The sequence below is a fragment of the Lytechinus pictus genome, chromosome 5, assembly GCF_037042905.1.
Source record: "Lytechinus pictus isolate F3 Inbred chromosome 5, Lp3.0, whole genome shotgun sequence".
Lineage (NCBI taxonomy): Eukaryota > Metazoa > Echinodermata > Echinoidea > Temnopleuroida > Toxopneustidae > Lytechinus > Lytechinus pictus.
This window is the reverse complement of record NC_087249.1, coordinates 1,705,006-1,718,096: the sequence shown is the minus strand read 5'-3', so window position 1 is coordinate 1,718,096 and position 13,091 is coordinate 1,705,006. Positions and strand designations below refer to the sequence as shown.

The 13,091-nt window shown below is 36.0% G+C and overlaps 1 protein-coding gene across 1 annotated transcript in view; it reads right to left on the bottom strand.

Moving 5' to 3' along the window:
* The window catches only part of LOC129261950 (semaphorin-1A-like), a 44,113-nt gene that overhangs the window by 9,782 nt on the left and 21,240 nt on the right, over positions 1-13,091 (bottom strand). The window contains exons 10-13 of the mRNA XM_064099597.1: positions 12,916-12,979; positions 9,894-10,047; positions 7,798-7,954; positions 577-644 (exon numbers count right to left, since the gene is read on the bottom strand). Of these exons, the coding sequence (XP_063955667.1) occupies positions 577-644; positions 7,798-7,954; positions 9,894-10,047; positions 12,916-12,979 (443 nt within the window). The remainder of the gene's footprint in view (positions 1-576; positions 645-7,797; positions 7,955-9,893; positions 10,048-12,915; positions 12,980-13,091) is intronic.

Below are 13,091 nucleotides of genomic sequence, written 5' to 3'. Positions count from 1 at the left end.
CGATGATAAAGGAGGAATGAGAAAATAAAACATAAAAAAATTAATTCAGTATAAACCAGTAGAGCGAATGGAATGAGGCTATACCTGAAAGAAAGATACACAACTGTGTTTGTTCTAAGTATAGTCCTTGAGAAGATGGTGTTTCAGCTTTCGTCGAAAGACATATATTGAGGGTGAATGTAATGAATAAGATGAAACTAAAAATATAATCATGAATAAGTATAGATATTGATATAAATAGCAGGACAAGCACTGCATATTGTGTGATTGCGCACTCTAATTCAAGCACGAACTGGACTACTGCCATAAAGAATAAGTTATTTTGATGATAACACGCATTATACACTGCAAAAACTAAACGGGATAGCGGGAATCAAATGTGACTTTCACAGTGAAGCTTTTCTGCATTCCCCAGTACACGTTTGTGGTGAATGTGATGAAAATATTCTTGGAAGGATTACCGTGTGAAAGACACATCTCTGAATTTTGGTAAGCTGCCTATGGTAAGGCTGATAATAATCATTTTATTTGCTTATATAGCACTTATCGCTTACTTTTTCAGATACATGTACTTACCGTCACAGTTACTTCATAAACGTTGAATTCAGTTCCATTATAATACGCTTTCAGTACAGAGCCAGATTCTAATAGGAAAAAAAGAAAGAAGGGTATAAAGACAAACAAAAAATTAAATAGACAAAAAAGTGAAAGGTATAAACTTACAAATTTTTATATTCGTAAATCACTTAATGGTTTATTTGTATTTGAAGGTAAAAAGAGAAATCCTTAATCTCTTAACTTACATGTAAGCACATTGAATATAAATATCGATTATGTTCTATACTTAATAAAGCTTCATGCAAACAAACTGCATATTGATGAAAGAATACCTATTCAATGGAAAGAATTTGTATACAAATTTTGTTCTAGTATAGATTTAATATCTGGAGATTTATTTGTAGATCAAAAGATACATGGACTGTGGGTTCATGTATCACTTTCAAAATCAAAGTTGTGTAATGTATGGGGAAATGTTTAGTTCCTATTATCTTCCTGTACTGATCTATGAGATTCCTAGAAATCTTCAAGGACCTTAGTGACAGAGAAGTACGAACACAAGTTGGGAGCAAACTGAAGAACCTTCTAGACAGAGACCCCGTTGATAATATTGGAAAGATTGGATATATGACAACCACATTGTCAGCAGGGTATCATGGGAGTTCATCATCTATTGCTTCCCTATATCATATGCCAAGTCCCTGGAAGCAACTGCCACTCGCTATCTCAAAAAGTGGGCAGGATTGTCTAGAAGCTCAAACTCATCAATTCTGTATAGAAAGAGAGAAAACAAAGGATTGCAACTTAAGGCCCTCACAACCCACCTCAAATGCATGCAAGTCGTGAAATACCACATCATGAAATGTGATCGGCCATACCGAAATGAGAGAGAAGTCGCAAATCAAAATTCCTAGAAATTCGACGAACTAATAAAAAAGTCGAAATTTTGAAGATTTTTTTTTCTTCATTTTCTGATTCTTCCATGTTTCATGATTACTCTGTGAAAAAAATGAGTGAATTTGATGACGGGAAAGTGATTAAAAAAGAGTTTTTCTGCGAGTGTTTTTTTCGGTCATTTCGAAATTTTCTGATACTTGGCATGCTCGACTTGATCGAATTTTGCTTCATACTAAGCTCCGCCTCTAGCAACGTATGCCATTGTTGATTGGCTATTCATTTAAACTAGAGTACAGCTGGCGGCGTCCGACCGGCTGCTTGATCGATCGGTTCAATGAGCTTCAAAAGAAAGATCAAAAGCATCGCTTTCAATACGTATTCTGAAATTGAAAAGGGGGCTTCTTGACAAAAGTTAACAAACTAAAGGATTATTTTTGTAATAATGGTAGTTGGTACCAGGCGGGGGCGTTAGCGATAGATTAATAGGCCTACCTGATTTAGAGCGTATAGCTTGTCTATAATCGCGCAAAAAGTCATGCGTAAACGCAAAATTCATAACACGGTTTGTTGGCGAGGATTTATTTCACGAAACATAACATGGACATGTTGAAGATTCTCTTTATTATTTGCAAGTGATCGGGATGTTTCGAAGAGAAAACTTTATTTTCAAAAGAAATGGTTTAAAATCCATAAAAGTATTGTATGTTCGCGAATGTGGGTTAATGGATCTGCAGTATCATTAACAAAAGAAAAAAAGTTTATCATGAAAGCTTGGTGGGCTTCATTATTTCCAATTATTTTTGCCTTCAATTTTTATCATGTTTGAATGAACGATAGAGAAAGAAATAACTGTCAGAAATAACAGGAAGTCAGAGACAGTAGAATAATTATCAACTTCGACAAGGCGCGGATTCAGGGGGGGGGACGTCCCCCCCTTGAGAAGAAAAATTAAAAATTGTAATGTAAAAATGCCATTGAAGCCGAGATATACCCCGGGATGTACCCCCCTTCTGAAATTGAAGACCAATTCTTTTTTTTGCTTGTCAATTTTTTGGCAAGTACGAAATATCCTTAATTTATGGTTGAAAACCTTTTTTTGGAAAATCCTGGATCTGCCCCTGACTTTGACCAATGAAATATGGCCCGAAAGAACCATGCAGTAGACCTGCATTTTTTATTTTTTGATAATGGTATACGGGTCTTACGATATTGATTGAACATATTAGTCATTTAAAATACACCTATTGAGATTAACATTAACCTACAAGTCATTGTCATGTTGTCCCCTTCGACTTTGTCCAGATCTATTCTCTCTTTCCCTCTCTGTTATTCTCTTACCTTCAGTTCTTCTTTCGTCTTTCTTGTGTTTTATTTCTTCCTTTCTTCCCTTCTCCCCCTTTTCGTTCGCTCTTCTCATTCAGGCCATTCGGTCTCTTCTTTCTAAATCTCCCTCTTGTTCTTCCTCAACCCCTTTTACTTCTTTAATCCTAATTCGTTAATTCCTCTTTTGTTTGCCGTTCTTGTTCCCTTTCGATCTTCTCTTTTTTCTATGTCGATTATTTTCTCCTCCTTTCCTTCTTCTCTCTCCCCTTTGTTCACCCTCTACATTTTTCCCCTATTTTCCCCCTTTTCGTTTCTATTTACATAATTCTGTTTTCGTTCTTCTCACCCTTCGATCTTCTCTCTTTTTGCCGGTTTTCTTTCTTCTTTCCTTCTTTGTTTTCTCCCTCCCTCACCCACCACCTTATTCCTCTTCTTTTTTTATTTCGTTACTCTTTAATATATTTCTGTTTTCCTTCTTCCTCTCACCTGCTCATCCCCACGATCTTATTCCTCCTCTCCATTTCTTTTTCTCCTACCTCGTCGATCTGCTCTAATTTTTTGACCTCATTTCTTCCCCTTTTCCTTCTCCTTTCTCTCTCTTGCTCATCCCAACGTCTTATTCCTCTTCCTTTTCCCTCTTATTTTTTGTTGTTCTATATTATTCCTTCTTCTCCCATTCGATCTTCTATTTTTTTTTATCACAGCCGTTCTTTATTCTTCCTTGCCACACCCACCGTCTTTTCCTCCATGCCCCTTTTCTTCTTGTTCTTATCTTTGTTTTATCCTCTTTATGTTTCGGTTTATCGTTCTTTCCCAGTTTGATCTTCTCTTTTGTGTGTGTTAGCAAGTGCCATTTTTCGTATTCCAATTTTTACCCCCAAATGCCATCACGAACGTGTTTTGTACGTGCAGCGCCTTTCACACCCGAGAAAGACCCGTTTTATGCCGTTAGAAGGGGCCCCTTTGATTTCTTATACGGTGCCCTTTCTCTTATCAGTGCCCCTTTTTACCCAAGAAAGTGCCCCTTACCAACATGTTCTGTGCCCCTTTCACCTGGGAAGGACCATCAGTTTAGTCACGGTGTTAACGAGTGCCCCTTTGAAACAAGAAATAAAGCAATATACTTCTGAAGGTAAAAAGAATAATCATACGTGCATTAAGTTTCATCAGTCAGTTGAGTGGGTAGATGCGTACAGATGGGGGGACTCTTGCCTCCCCCCCAAAAAAAAATCACAACCAAGAAAAAAGAAAGAAAATATAAGAGAAGGAAAGAGAGATAATGATATTATTTCTGAATAGGCCTATAATTTATGTCAAAATCTAACACAAAATTGGATTTTCGTTATAAAAATGTTCATTTTTGCTCGCTCTAAGCTTCGATACTGCAGCCAATTCAAAAATTTTCGCTCACCACACTACTGTAGATTAGTCTTCCTTTTTTAACGAGAAGGTGTCATTTTTCCCAGTGCCCCCCTTCAAATTCGCTCCACCGCGCCCCTGAAGTAAAGTGCTTTAAAGGGCTTGTGATTATAATTTTTAATCTATATAAAATTAAAAGCAATTAACGGGCCGTGGCAGAGAAATGAAAACCTACGTTCCCCTTCCCTTTCATTCCCGCCCGTGCTTCAAAGAGATTTTAATAATTGTCTTTTAATTATATTTATCAAAGAGTTACTAACCGTCAAACGGGATGCGAAATCTGAGTTATAAGGTTGGTCAAGATTGGTGATAACGTAATAATGGCGAAATGAAAGCCAAGCACAAGAACTGTTCAAACAAAGGAGATCAGCGCTTTGTAACTTTGGAAAATTATCATTATTATCTAAAGCTCACAATCCATCGTAGTTTGGGAGGCCAGGACCCCGTAACACAAAGGCTAATGATCAATTGTTAATACGAAACCGCGCCGGCGCTCGTCGGGCGACCGCCGGGTCTACCATAGTCTAGGTTTTGTTACTCGCAACGTCCGGGCTTTTGTTATTTCAAAACGTGTGAAGTGTCGATCATCAACTCAGAAATGGCGTGTTCAGTGCGATGTCGAAAGTCGAGACTGCATTTAAAGACGGATTATTGTAGCTTTTTAATCAGTTCTCGCACTGTTATCAGTGCTGGATCCGCCTATGAAAAAGTAAAAAATACATACAAAGGGAAAACGGAAGGAAAGCGGGAAAGGAAGGAAAGAAGAACATGTGAGAAAGAACAAATCATTCCAAAATACTATGCTAGCGTGATTAGTAAGAAAGGGAAATAAACAACAAAGATGACAAAATAGCAAACAACAGCGGGAAATTAAGGTAGAATGGAAAGTGTCAAAAGTTCTATTGGAAAATTAAGAAAACGGACAAGAAAAAAACAGAGAACTATAAACACAACCGGGCTTTTATTTCATTTTATTTTTTTATTTTGAATTTATTATTATTATGTTTTTTTCTCTTTTTAGGGGGGTTCTCTCTCCTCCAAATTTAATCATTCAATCTTACAAAGACTTGTTGCACAAGCCATTTGCATGTTCTAATTCTTTATCTGTTACTGTGTTAGAATAAAATATTGGTTGTGCTCGATATCGATCCGAATCAGCATTCATGTTGGAGGTGCCGTGGCCGAGTGGTCTAAGGTGCCTGGCTATACATGGAGAGTCCGGGATCGATCCCCGCGGCTACGACACCATTGCTCTTATATCCTTCATTCAGATAAATGGAAATGTTTTACGCATTATTTGTAACTAGGTGTGCACTTGTTTGTTTAAAAAAATAAAAAGCGTATCTCCCCTAATCTATCCTCTGTTGGAAATAATTATAACGGGACTTTACTCAGGGTACCTCCTCGCTCTTTTTGTTGTAGAATTAAGACGTTTATGTCAAGGTTTTTTTTCTGCACCACTTTTAGAATCATTATAAACCTTTTTCTATTGCCTTTTTTCATTAATATACCTTTATGTATTTTGTACTAATTTCAAATCATTCCAATGCTGTAAATTATACCCCCCCCCCAAATGATCGGTAATAGACGATCATATGGAACAAATTATTCGCGTTTTGTTCTCACTGTCTCAATCTAACATAAGCATTAATAAAACATGAGCACACAAGCCATTAGTAAAGGTGAGGTACAAATTATTTTGAAGGCCCATCTTACCATTATTTTTACAAGGGATAGTTTGTTTTTTTTACATGCGGTTAAAGTTCAGGTCATAATGACTCGCTTGATAGATTACATGTCAAGAGTCCGGGTGAGAGTAAACGCCATCGACATTCAAACAAGCCGATGGCACAATTGGAATACTCCCTCCTCCGTGGGTTTAGGTCCAACCTTTTATATCATGGCATTCTTTTTCTTTCACGAAGATTATTATAAAACCCCGGTTTAACCACTGATGTGTAGAAGATAATTGATTGACATGGAACGTTGTTTCGTCTTGCAGTCGCGCGTGACTTGCAAGTTGACTATTGTTCTCAAAGCAGCCTCCTCATTGGTTAATCGTTTCGCCTTTTTTGGCAAGCGGTTACTAGGGCATTTCGGTTAGCTCGGCGGTGGCAAAATAGATTTTTTCGTGGAGCAGGGTCAAAACGGAAGTCAAACTTCGAAGGCGTTATTCTCTTGATTTTTATTTTCAAGAGCCCAATTCTTCTTGCATTCTAAGGCTAATATCTCTACTAATATTTGCTTTTAAGGGTCGAGTGATATATCAAATTAAAGGTAAAGAAACGGGGAATAATAATCACTAAAAAATTGGATTTAGAACATTCCGACTTGTCTCTCATTTCGGTGTGTCGAGTCACAAATATGCAGTGGATAAGGAGACCCAGTTTGTCTATGGCCACATGTTGTCCAGACAGGGAAAGAAGAAACAATGGAATGGAGTAAAGGAGTTAGAGGAAAGAGAAAGACACCTGTTCATCAATGAACTTTGCAGAGGGCAGCCTGGCAGACAAGGCCTCGGATTAGCAAAGGTGGTGAAGCGTGCTGATAAAATGAACAGGCAAGAACACAGAAATGCCATCTCTGGGCTGGTAAAAGAAGTAGCAGAGGAGCAGATGTTGGTTTCCTTGTATAGCATGGCCCAGCAAGGAAGGTGGCTAGGATGGGAAATAGCCATGCAATTAGACATCAAGTGGAAGAAACTCCTTTACTCATGGTCACCAGAAATGCTCAAGTTTTACTTGAATTCAATACAAGACACTCTTCCCTCGCCAGCCAACCTCAAAATCTGGAACAAACAGGCCAGCCAACCTCAAAATCTGGAACAAACAGGCACTTGGAGTATGTGCATTGTGTGGATTGTGTGCATTGTGTGGATCTCTTTCATGTTGTGGTGGCTGTCAAGACTAACCCTCTAGTGTTTTATACGGCAGCCATTTCTTCTTTTTTATCATATAATTTTATCTATATCACTTTACTATTGTATTTTAATAACCATATTTTTACCAGTTGATGAAACTTTTTTTTATATAGAATGGAATTGAATCATATTGAATTGAACTTGAAATAAAATCATACAGTGGGGTATTGTGATATGGTGATTAGAATCCTATCAATGGAGTATTTTCTATCAGCAAGAAATTTATCCGCACTGTGCTGCACTTAACTCAGGAGAGGTGAATGGGTACCAAGCAGGAATAAATCCTTGAATGCACCAAGCATTGGAAACGGAAGCTCGTGCTACTTACAGGGTAATATCACCTTTCAATAGGCAACTCCATCAGCTGTGATTTGTAAATTCTCTATAGGCCCCCCTATCATTTATTTTTGCTGACAAACGTCAATATAGTACAATAAAACATATAATATGTATCCATATAAAAAGATTAAAATCAGGGGCCCGTTTCATAAAGGATTTACAACTGTTTTAACTTTGCCATAATGGCAACTAGCATGGTAACAGGACTCAGCAGCCAATCATAATCAAGGTTACCATGGTAGTTGCCATAATGGCAAAGTTACAACAGTTGTAAGTCCTTATGAAATGGGCCCCTGATCTTTTTCTTGACCTTGACAAATATATCTATTGAATATACCTACCTGTTCCGATATAGTATATGTTTCCAGGAGCCACTGAATCCATAACGATGGAAGTAAACCGAGTGTAATCAACTATGAATAAAGGAATACTAGAAGCATCATCCTGCATCAATGGATACTGTCTGATGTATCTAATGTCTTGAGTTGGATTATTGCACTGTGAGAGAGAGGGAGAGGGGGGGGGGGGGAAGAGGAGGGGGGGGGGGAAGTGAGGGAGAAGTAGATTGAGAGAGAAAAAAAAGAAAGAGAGAAAGGGGTGGGGTTAGAGAAGGAAAGAAAAAAAGAGAAAGGGAATCAGAAATAGGAAGAGGTGGAGAAAGAATGAATTAAATGTTGTTACTTCCACAAAAAATGAAATTTTTGCAATACAGGTTTAGCACTAGAAACATTAGCAAATCATTTAACAGCATTTGCCATCAGTGGTTTGTATCCCCATTGATGTGACTACTATCATCTTCAAATAGATCTTTTCTCATATATACAAGAATTTGGTTTGATGTATTTCTTTAAAACAATACTTGCCAAGTGGTTTTGTTACTAATTCAAATTTTACTTCATACAAATGAATATCGAACATAAAAAAAAACGAAATACTATTTAATGTGAGACAAAAGGTTGCTAAGTGTTGAGAAACCTGACTATTTGATTGTAAATAGGCCTACTTTGTACTTATGAAATGAAAGTGAAACAATTCAACAGCATATTTCAAGTCGTAGATTACACTTGAACATGTTTATTTGATATATGTGAACTAAGTGGCAAATGATCACATCATGATGAATTTAATAAGGGTTTGTATAGACTCTGCAGAGTGGTTGAGGTGCTTATTGTCATTTTTATAATATATTGCACTTTAAGAAACACTTATCGTAATGCAAGAAGTTTCTAAACACTTTACAAAATGTACCTATAACTTAAACAGATATTAAAAAGTAATTGAAAAACAAGGTATGTAATTAATCAATCAAGCTGTTTTCTTTTTTTCCAAAGCATTTCCAAAAGATGGAAACTTAAATATACATGTATATTAATCTACAAACATCTTCCTTTTTAATACGTCAGACTAAATATTCAATGATGGCATCTTAGATTTATATTCTAACTCACAAAACCAAAACAAACATGGACAGAGAGAATAATAATTTTCTTTTTATTCCTTATATATAAAAATCTATTAAACAAATTCCTTTTCATATATGTTATCATTTGAAGGAATTTTCAATTCTGGAAAATGTTGGTAGGTATTGAATTCTACACTTTAATTAAAATAAACAAGGCAAACGCTAAGCGTTGTCTCTCCTGCATATTGCAGTCATGAAGAGACTGCATGTCAAAACTACATGTATGCTATATGACTTAGATGGACCTCTGTTACGAGTTTGGCGATCCCACCTCGAAGCTATAGAACGTTATTGTTTGTACAACACAGCACAGTGCCAGTCATGGAAAGTTCATTGACCTTTGACCTTAATCAAATTCAACTCACATTGGGACTTGACCTGCACCTTCAAGAGATGGACCTCTTGTATGAATTTGGCAATCCTACCTCGAAGATATAAAAAGTTATTATGTGTACAACACAGCACAGTGCCAGTCATGGAAAGTTCATTGACCTTTGACCTTATTCAAATTTGACTCATATTCGAACTTGACCTGTGCCTTCAGGAGATGGACCTCTGGTATGAATTTGGTGATCCCACCTCGAAGATATAGAAAGTTATTGGGTGTACAACACAATTGTTGACGACGACGACACCGGAAATAGTGATACCTATGTCTCGCTCCGCTACGCAGGCGAGACAAAAATGGCATTTCATTTAAAGGTATTTGCTTGTAAAGATTACTTAGCCTAGTTTGGTATTCAATTCATAAATTTGGCTAAGTATTTTAGCTTAAAGTGAGGACATCTCTTGAGTAAATGATTGTAAAAGCATTGGTCAGAACATGATCAAGGGACATACATACTACTCTGCATCTATCAATCAGATAGTGTCATTTTATATCATACACAAGCTGGCACTCAAGCATGATTTAAAATCACACTTAATTATTTGTGAAACACCCCCTGGAATGGGAATAATAGTTTTATTACTTACATCTAAACCTGGTCTTGGAACAGGAATTTCTCTACTTGGTCTGGAAAGCCAGATACTATCTGAAGAGGCTGGTCCTTTGAAATTACTTGTATCAAAGATTTCATTTATTTCTGACAGGAGAAACACACATACTGCTGAGCTCTGTGGGCCATTACTGTATAAAAGATATTAAGAATGCATGATCATGAACAGGGGGAAGTATTAACTACATGTAGTTGACTACTGAATTCTATATTCCTATATCATTTGCAAAGGGATCACCGAAATCCAGTTGGCAACAGGTTACAGGAATGTAAGTAATTAGCCCCCTAAAAATTCCAGAAATTACAAATGTGAGAGAGTGAAGCAAACAAGCAGGAGGAGGAAAAAAAGGAAAGAAAACACAAACCAATTTATGTAATCAGCATATCGGCATGCATTTTTTAAAGAACAAAAATAAGAGGGGAACAAGTTACAAAGCTGCCAAGTAAAATGTAGTAATCCAGAAGCTCAAAAGTAATAATTTTGAGAAAAAGAAAGAAAGAAATAAATAGAAAACGAAAGAAAGAAAGAAAAAGTGAAAGAAAGAAAGTTTGGAAAGGTTTAGATTAAACACTCATTTAACATCATTTAGGGTGACAAACAAGTAATCTGTATTCTATAACCCTGGGATTTTTGTTCAACAACCAGCGGTCACATGACATCATTGTTTAACAACTGTTATTCAAAGTACAAACAATTATTCACATATATGTTTAACATATATGTGAATATTTGTTACACACAACCTGGAGGGTTAATAAACAAATCTATGTTTCACTGAATTTTATGCTGTGAATTAAAATGGGACCAATAATTGTATTTGGAAAAATAATAATTTCACATAGTGAATGGCAACCAACCCTATCCCCTCCATCAATCATGCACATATATGACACCAAAGATTAAAGAGAGTAATTTTTTTTCCAGATTCCAAAAATATAATTACCAGTATCATAAGTAAGGATAAATCCAATTCCTCTAAATAATTGCATTCTCTACTCATATTAATACATGTATCTCTCAAACTAAATTTTGTTGAAGACTTGTTAAAGTTGTATCAAATTGAATTAAACCTAAAAAAATAATAATACATTTAGATCTTTATTATGAAAATCTCTTTTTTCCTCTTGATGGTTTCCATGTACATGCATACCACTGAATATGCCCCTTGCATTGAGGAGATATCATTTTGAATCCGTCACCTTGGCTTCACCTACATGTAGGATCACTGCTATAATTCAAAGAAGAGTTAATCTTTATGACCATGTAAAAGATCCCTGAGACCTCTAACTGTTTGTATAAAATGTATGAAACCGGACAACAAAGAGAACAGATCTGATTACAAGTTGAGGTGAGGGTAAATATATCAATCTTGCTGGTAGTAATAGATTCTTATAATATAATGATGGCAGGCATGTCAGACACGCACTTACAGTGTCTCAGTATCATTTTGATAAAGGTAAGACATAATCTGATCTTCTAAAGTGTAGTTCACCTATGGCTAAATTCAATTCAGCAACATTTCATGCAGTGTTTGGATATTTTGTTAACACAAATCACCCCAATTATGTCACTTAAGGTGCAGAGAGGTGGCATTGGTAACATTAATTACATATAACTGATGAAAACAAATAATTTCATTATGTCAAAACTCAAAATTATTATTGTAATGTAATAATGATTTAATTGCAATGTATAAAGGCATATCATGATACATGATGTAACAGGATGTTTTACAAACAACTTAAATATGGGGATAAAATTTGCACTTGAAATCTATGAAACATATGTTTGGTCTATAGTGTTTTCCAGGTGAAATAGCAAAAGTCCTGTGTTTATTAAGGAATTTCTACATCTCATATTCCATTGTCTTATGATGAGTTATATTTTACAAGGTCTGTCCCTCTATCAAGGCAGAGGCATTGCAAATAACCTGGTAGGATTCCCACAAAAAATGTGTTAAATGAAGGTCATGATATTTTTGTATGGAATATGAAAAACATCCTACATGTATACATATATATGTGTACTTGAGTTTTATGAGATAAAAAAGGTGTTAATGAAGGTCATTATATTTTTGTATGGAATATGAAAAACATCCTACATGTATACATATACATGTGTACTTAGGTTTTATGAGATCAAAAAAGGTGTTAAATGAAGGTCATGATTTTTCGTATGGATAATGATAATCAACCTACACGTACATGTACATGTAAACACATATGTGTACTTGAGTTTTATGACATCAAGGCTGTCTATGGGCACGAGATAATAAATTTGGTATGTAAGTCCATTGAAACTTGGATTTTATTTCAGCTCTTGATTTTGATGAAACACAGTCAAGATATCTCTTTCTGGAACAACAAATCAACAATATTTTTTCTCATCTATTCATACTGGTAACCAATACATTAAAGAACGAGGAAGATAACACTTTGTACATAGGGGACCGTGCAGTATAAATTCTGTCTCCTCCCATTGTTTTAAAGAAAAAATAGCATCAATATCATTGTGCTTATACTGTAATCATTATTATAGATATGAATATTGAAGAGTGCAGCAGCTCCTGAACTATCCAAAGATCATCAACACCATCATCTTCATCACTATCATCGTCACCATCACAATAACCATAACTATATACATTATCATCATCAACATCATCATCACCACCATCACCATCATCGTCATCATCATTATCATCACCATCTTCCTCCTTCTCCTCCTCCTCATCACCTTCACCTTCATCATCATCATCATCATCATTGTTGTTGTCATCATCATCATCACCACCATCATCACCATTACCATCATTGTCATCGTCATCATCATCACCAACACCACCACCATCAACATCAACACCATCATCATCACCACCATCATCATCATCACCATCATCATCACCATCATCATCATCATCATCACCATCACCACCATCATCATCACCATCACCACCACCATCATCATCATAATCCTTATAGTAATATTAATAACTTACGGCACACCAGCAAATACTGCATGAATGTAGTGATCTGATCCTCTGTCTTCAACAAAGATATCCTCTGCAGAGTGGAATGATGAGAATGAACAATATGATTTAAAAAAAATAAAAAAGGAGAGACAAAGAGAGAAATTGAGGGGAAGGGGGAGGGGGATATTACTTGCATGCATATC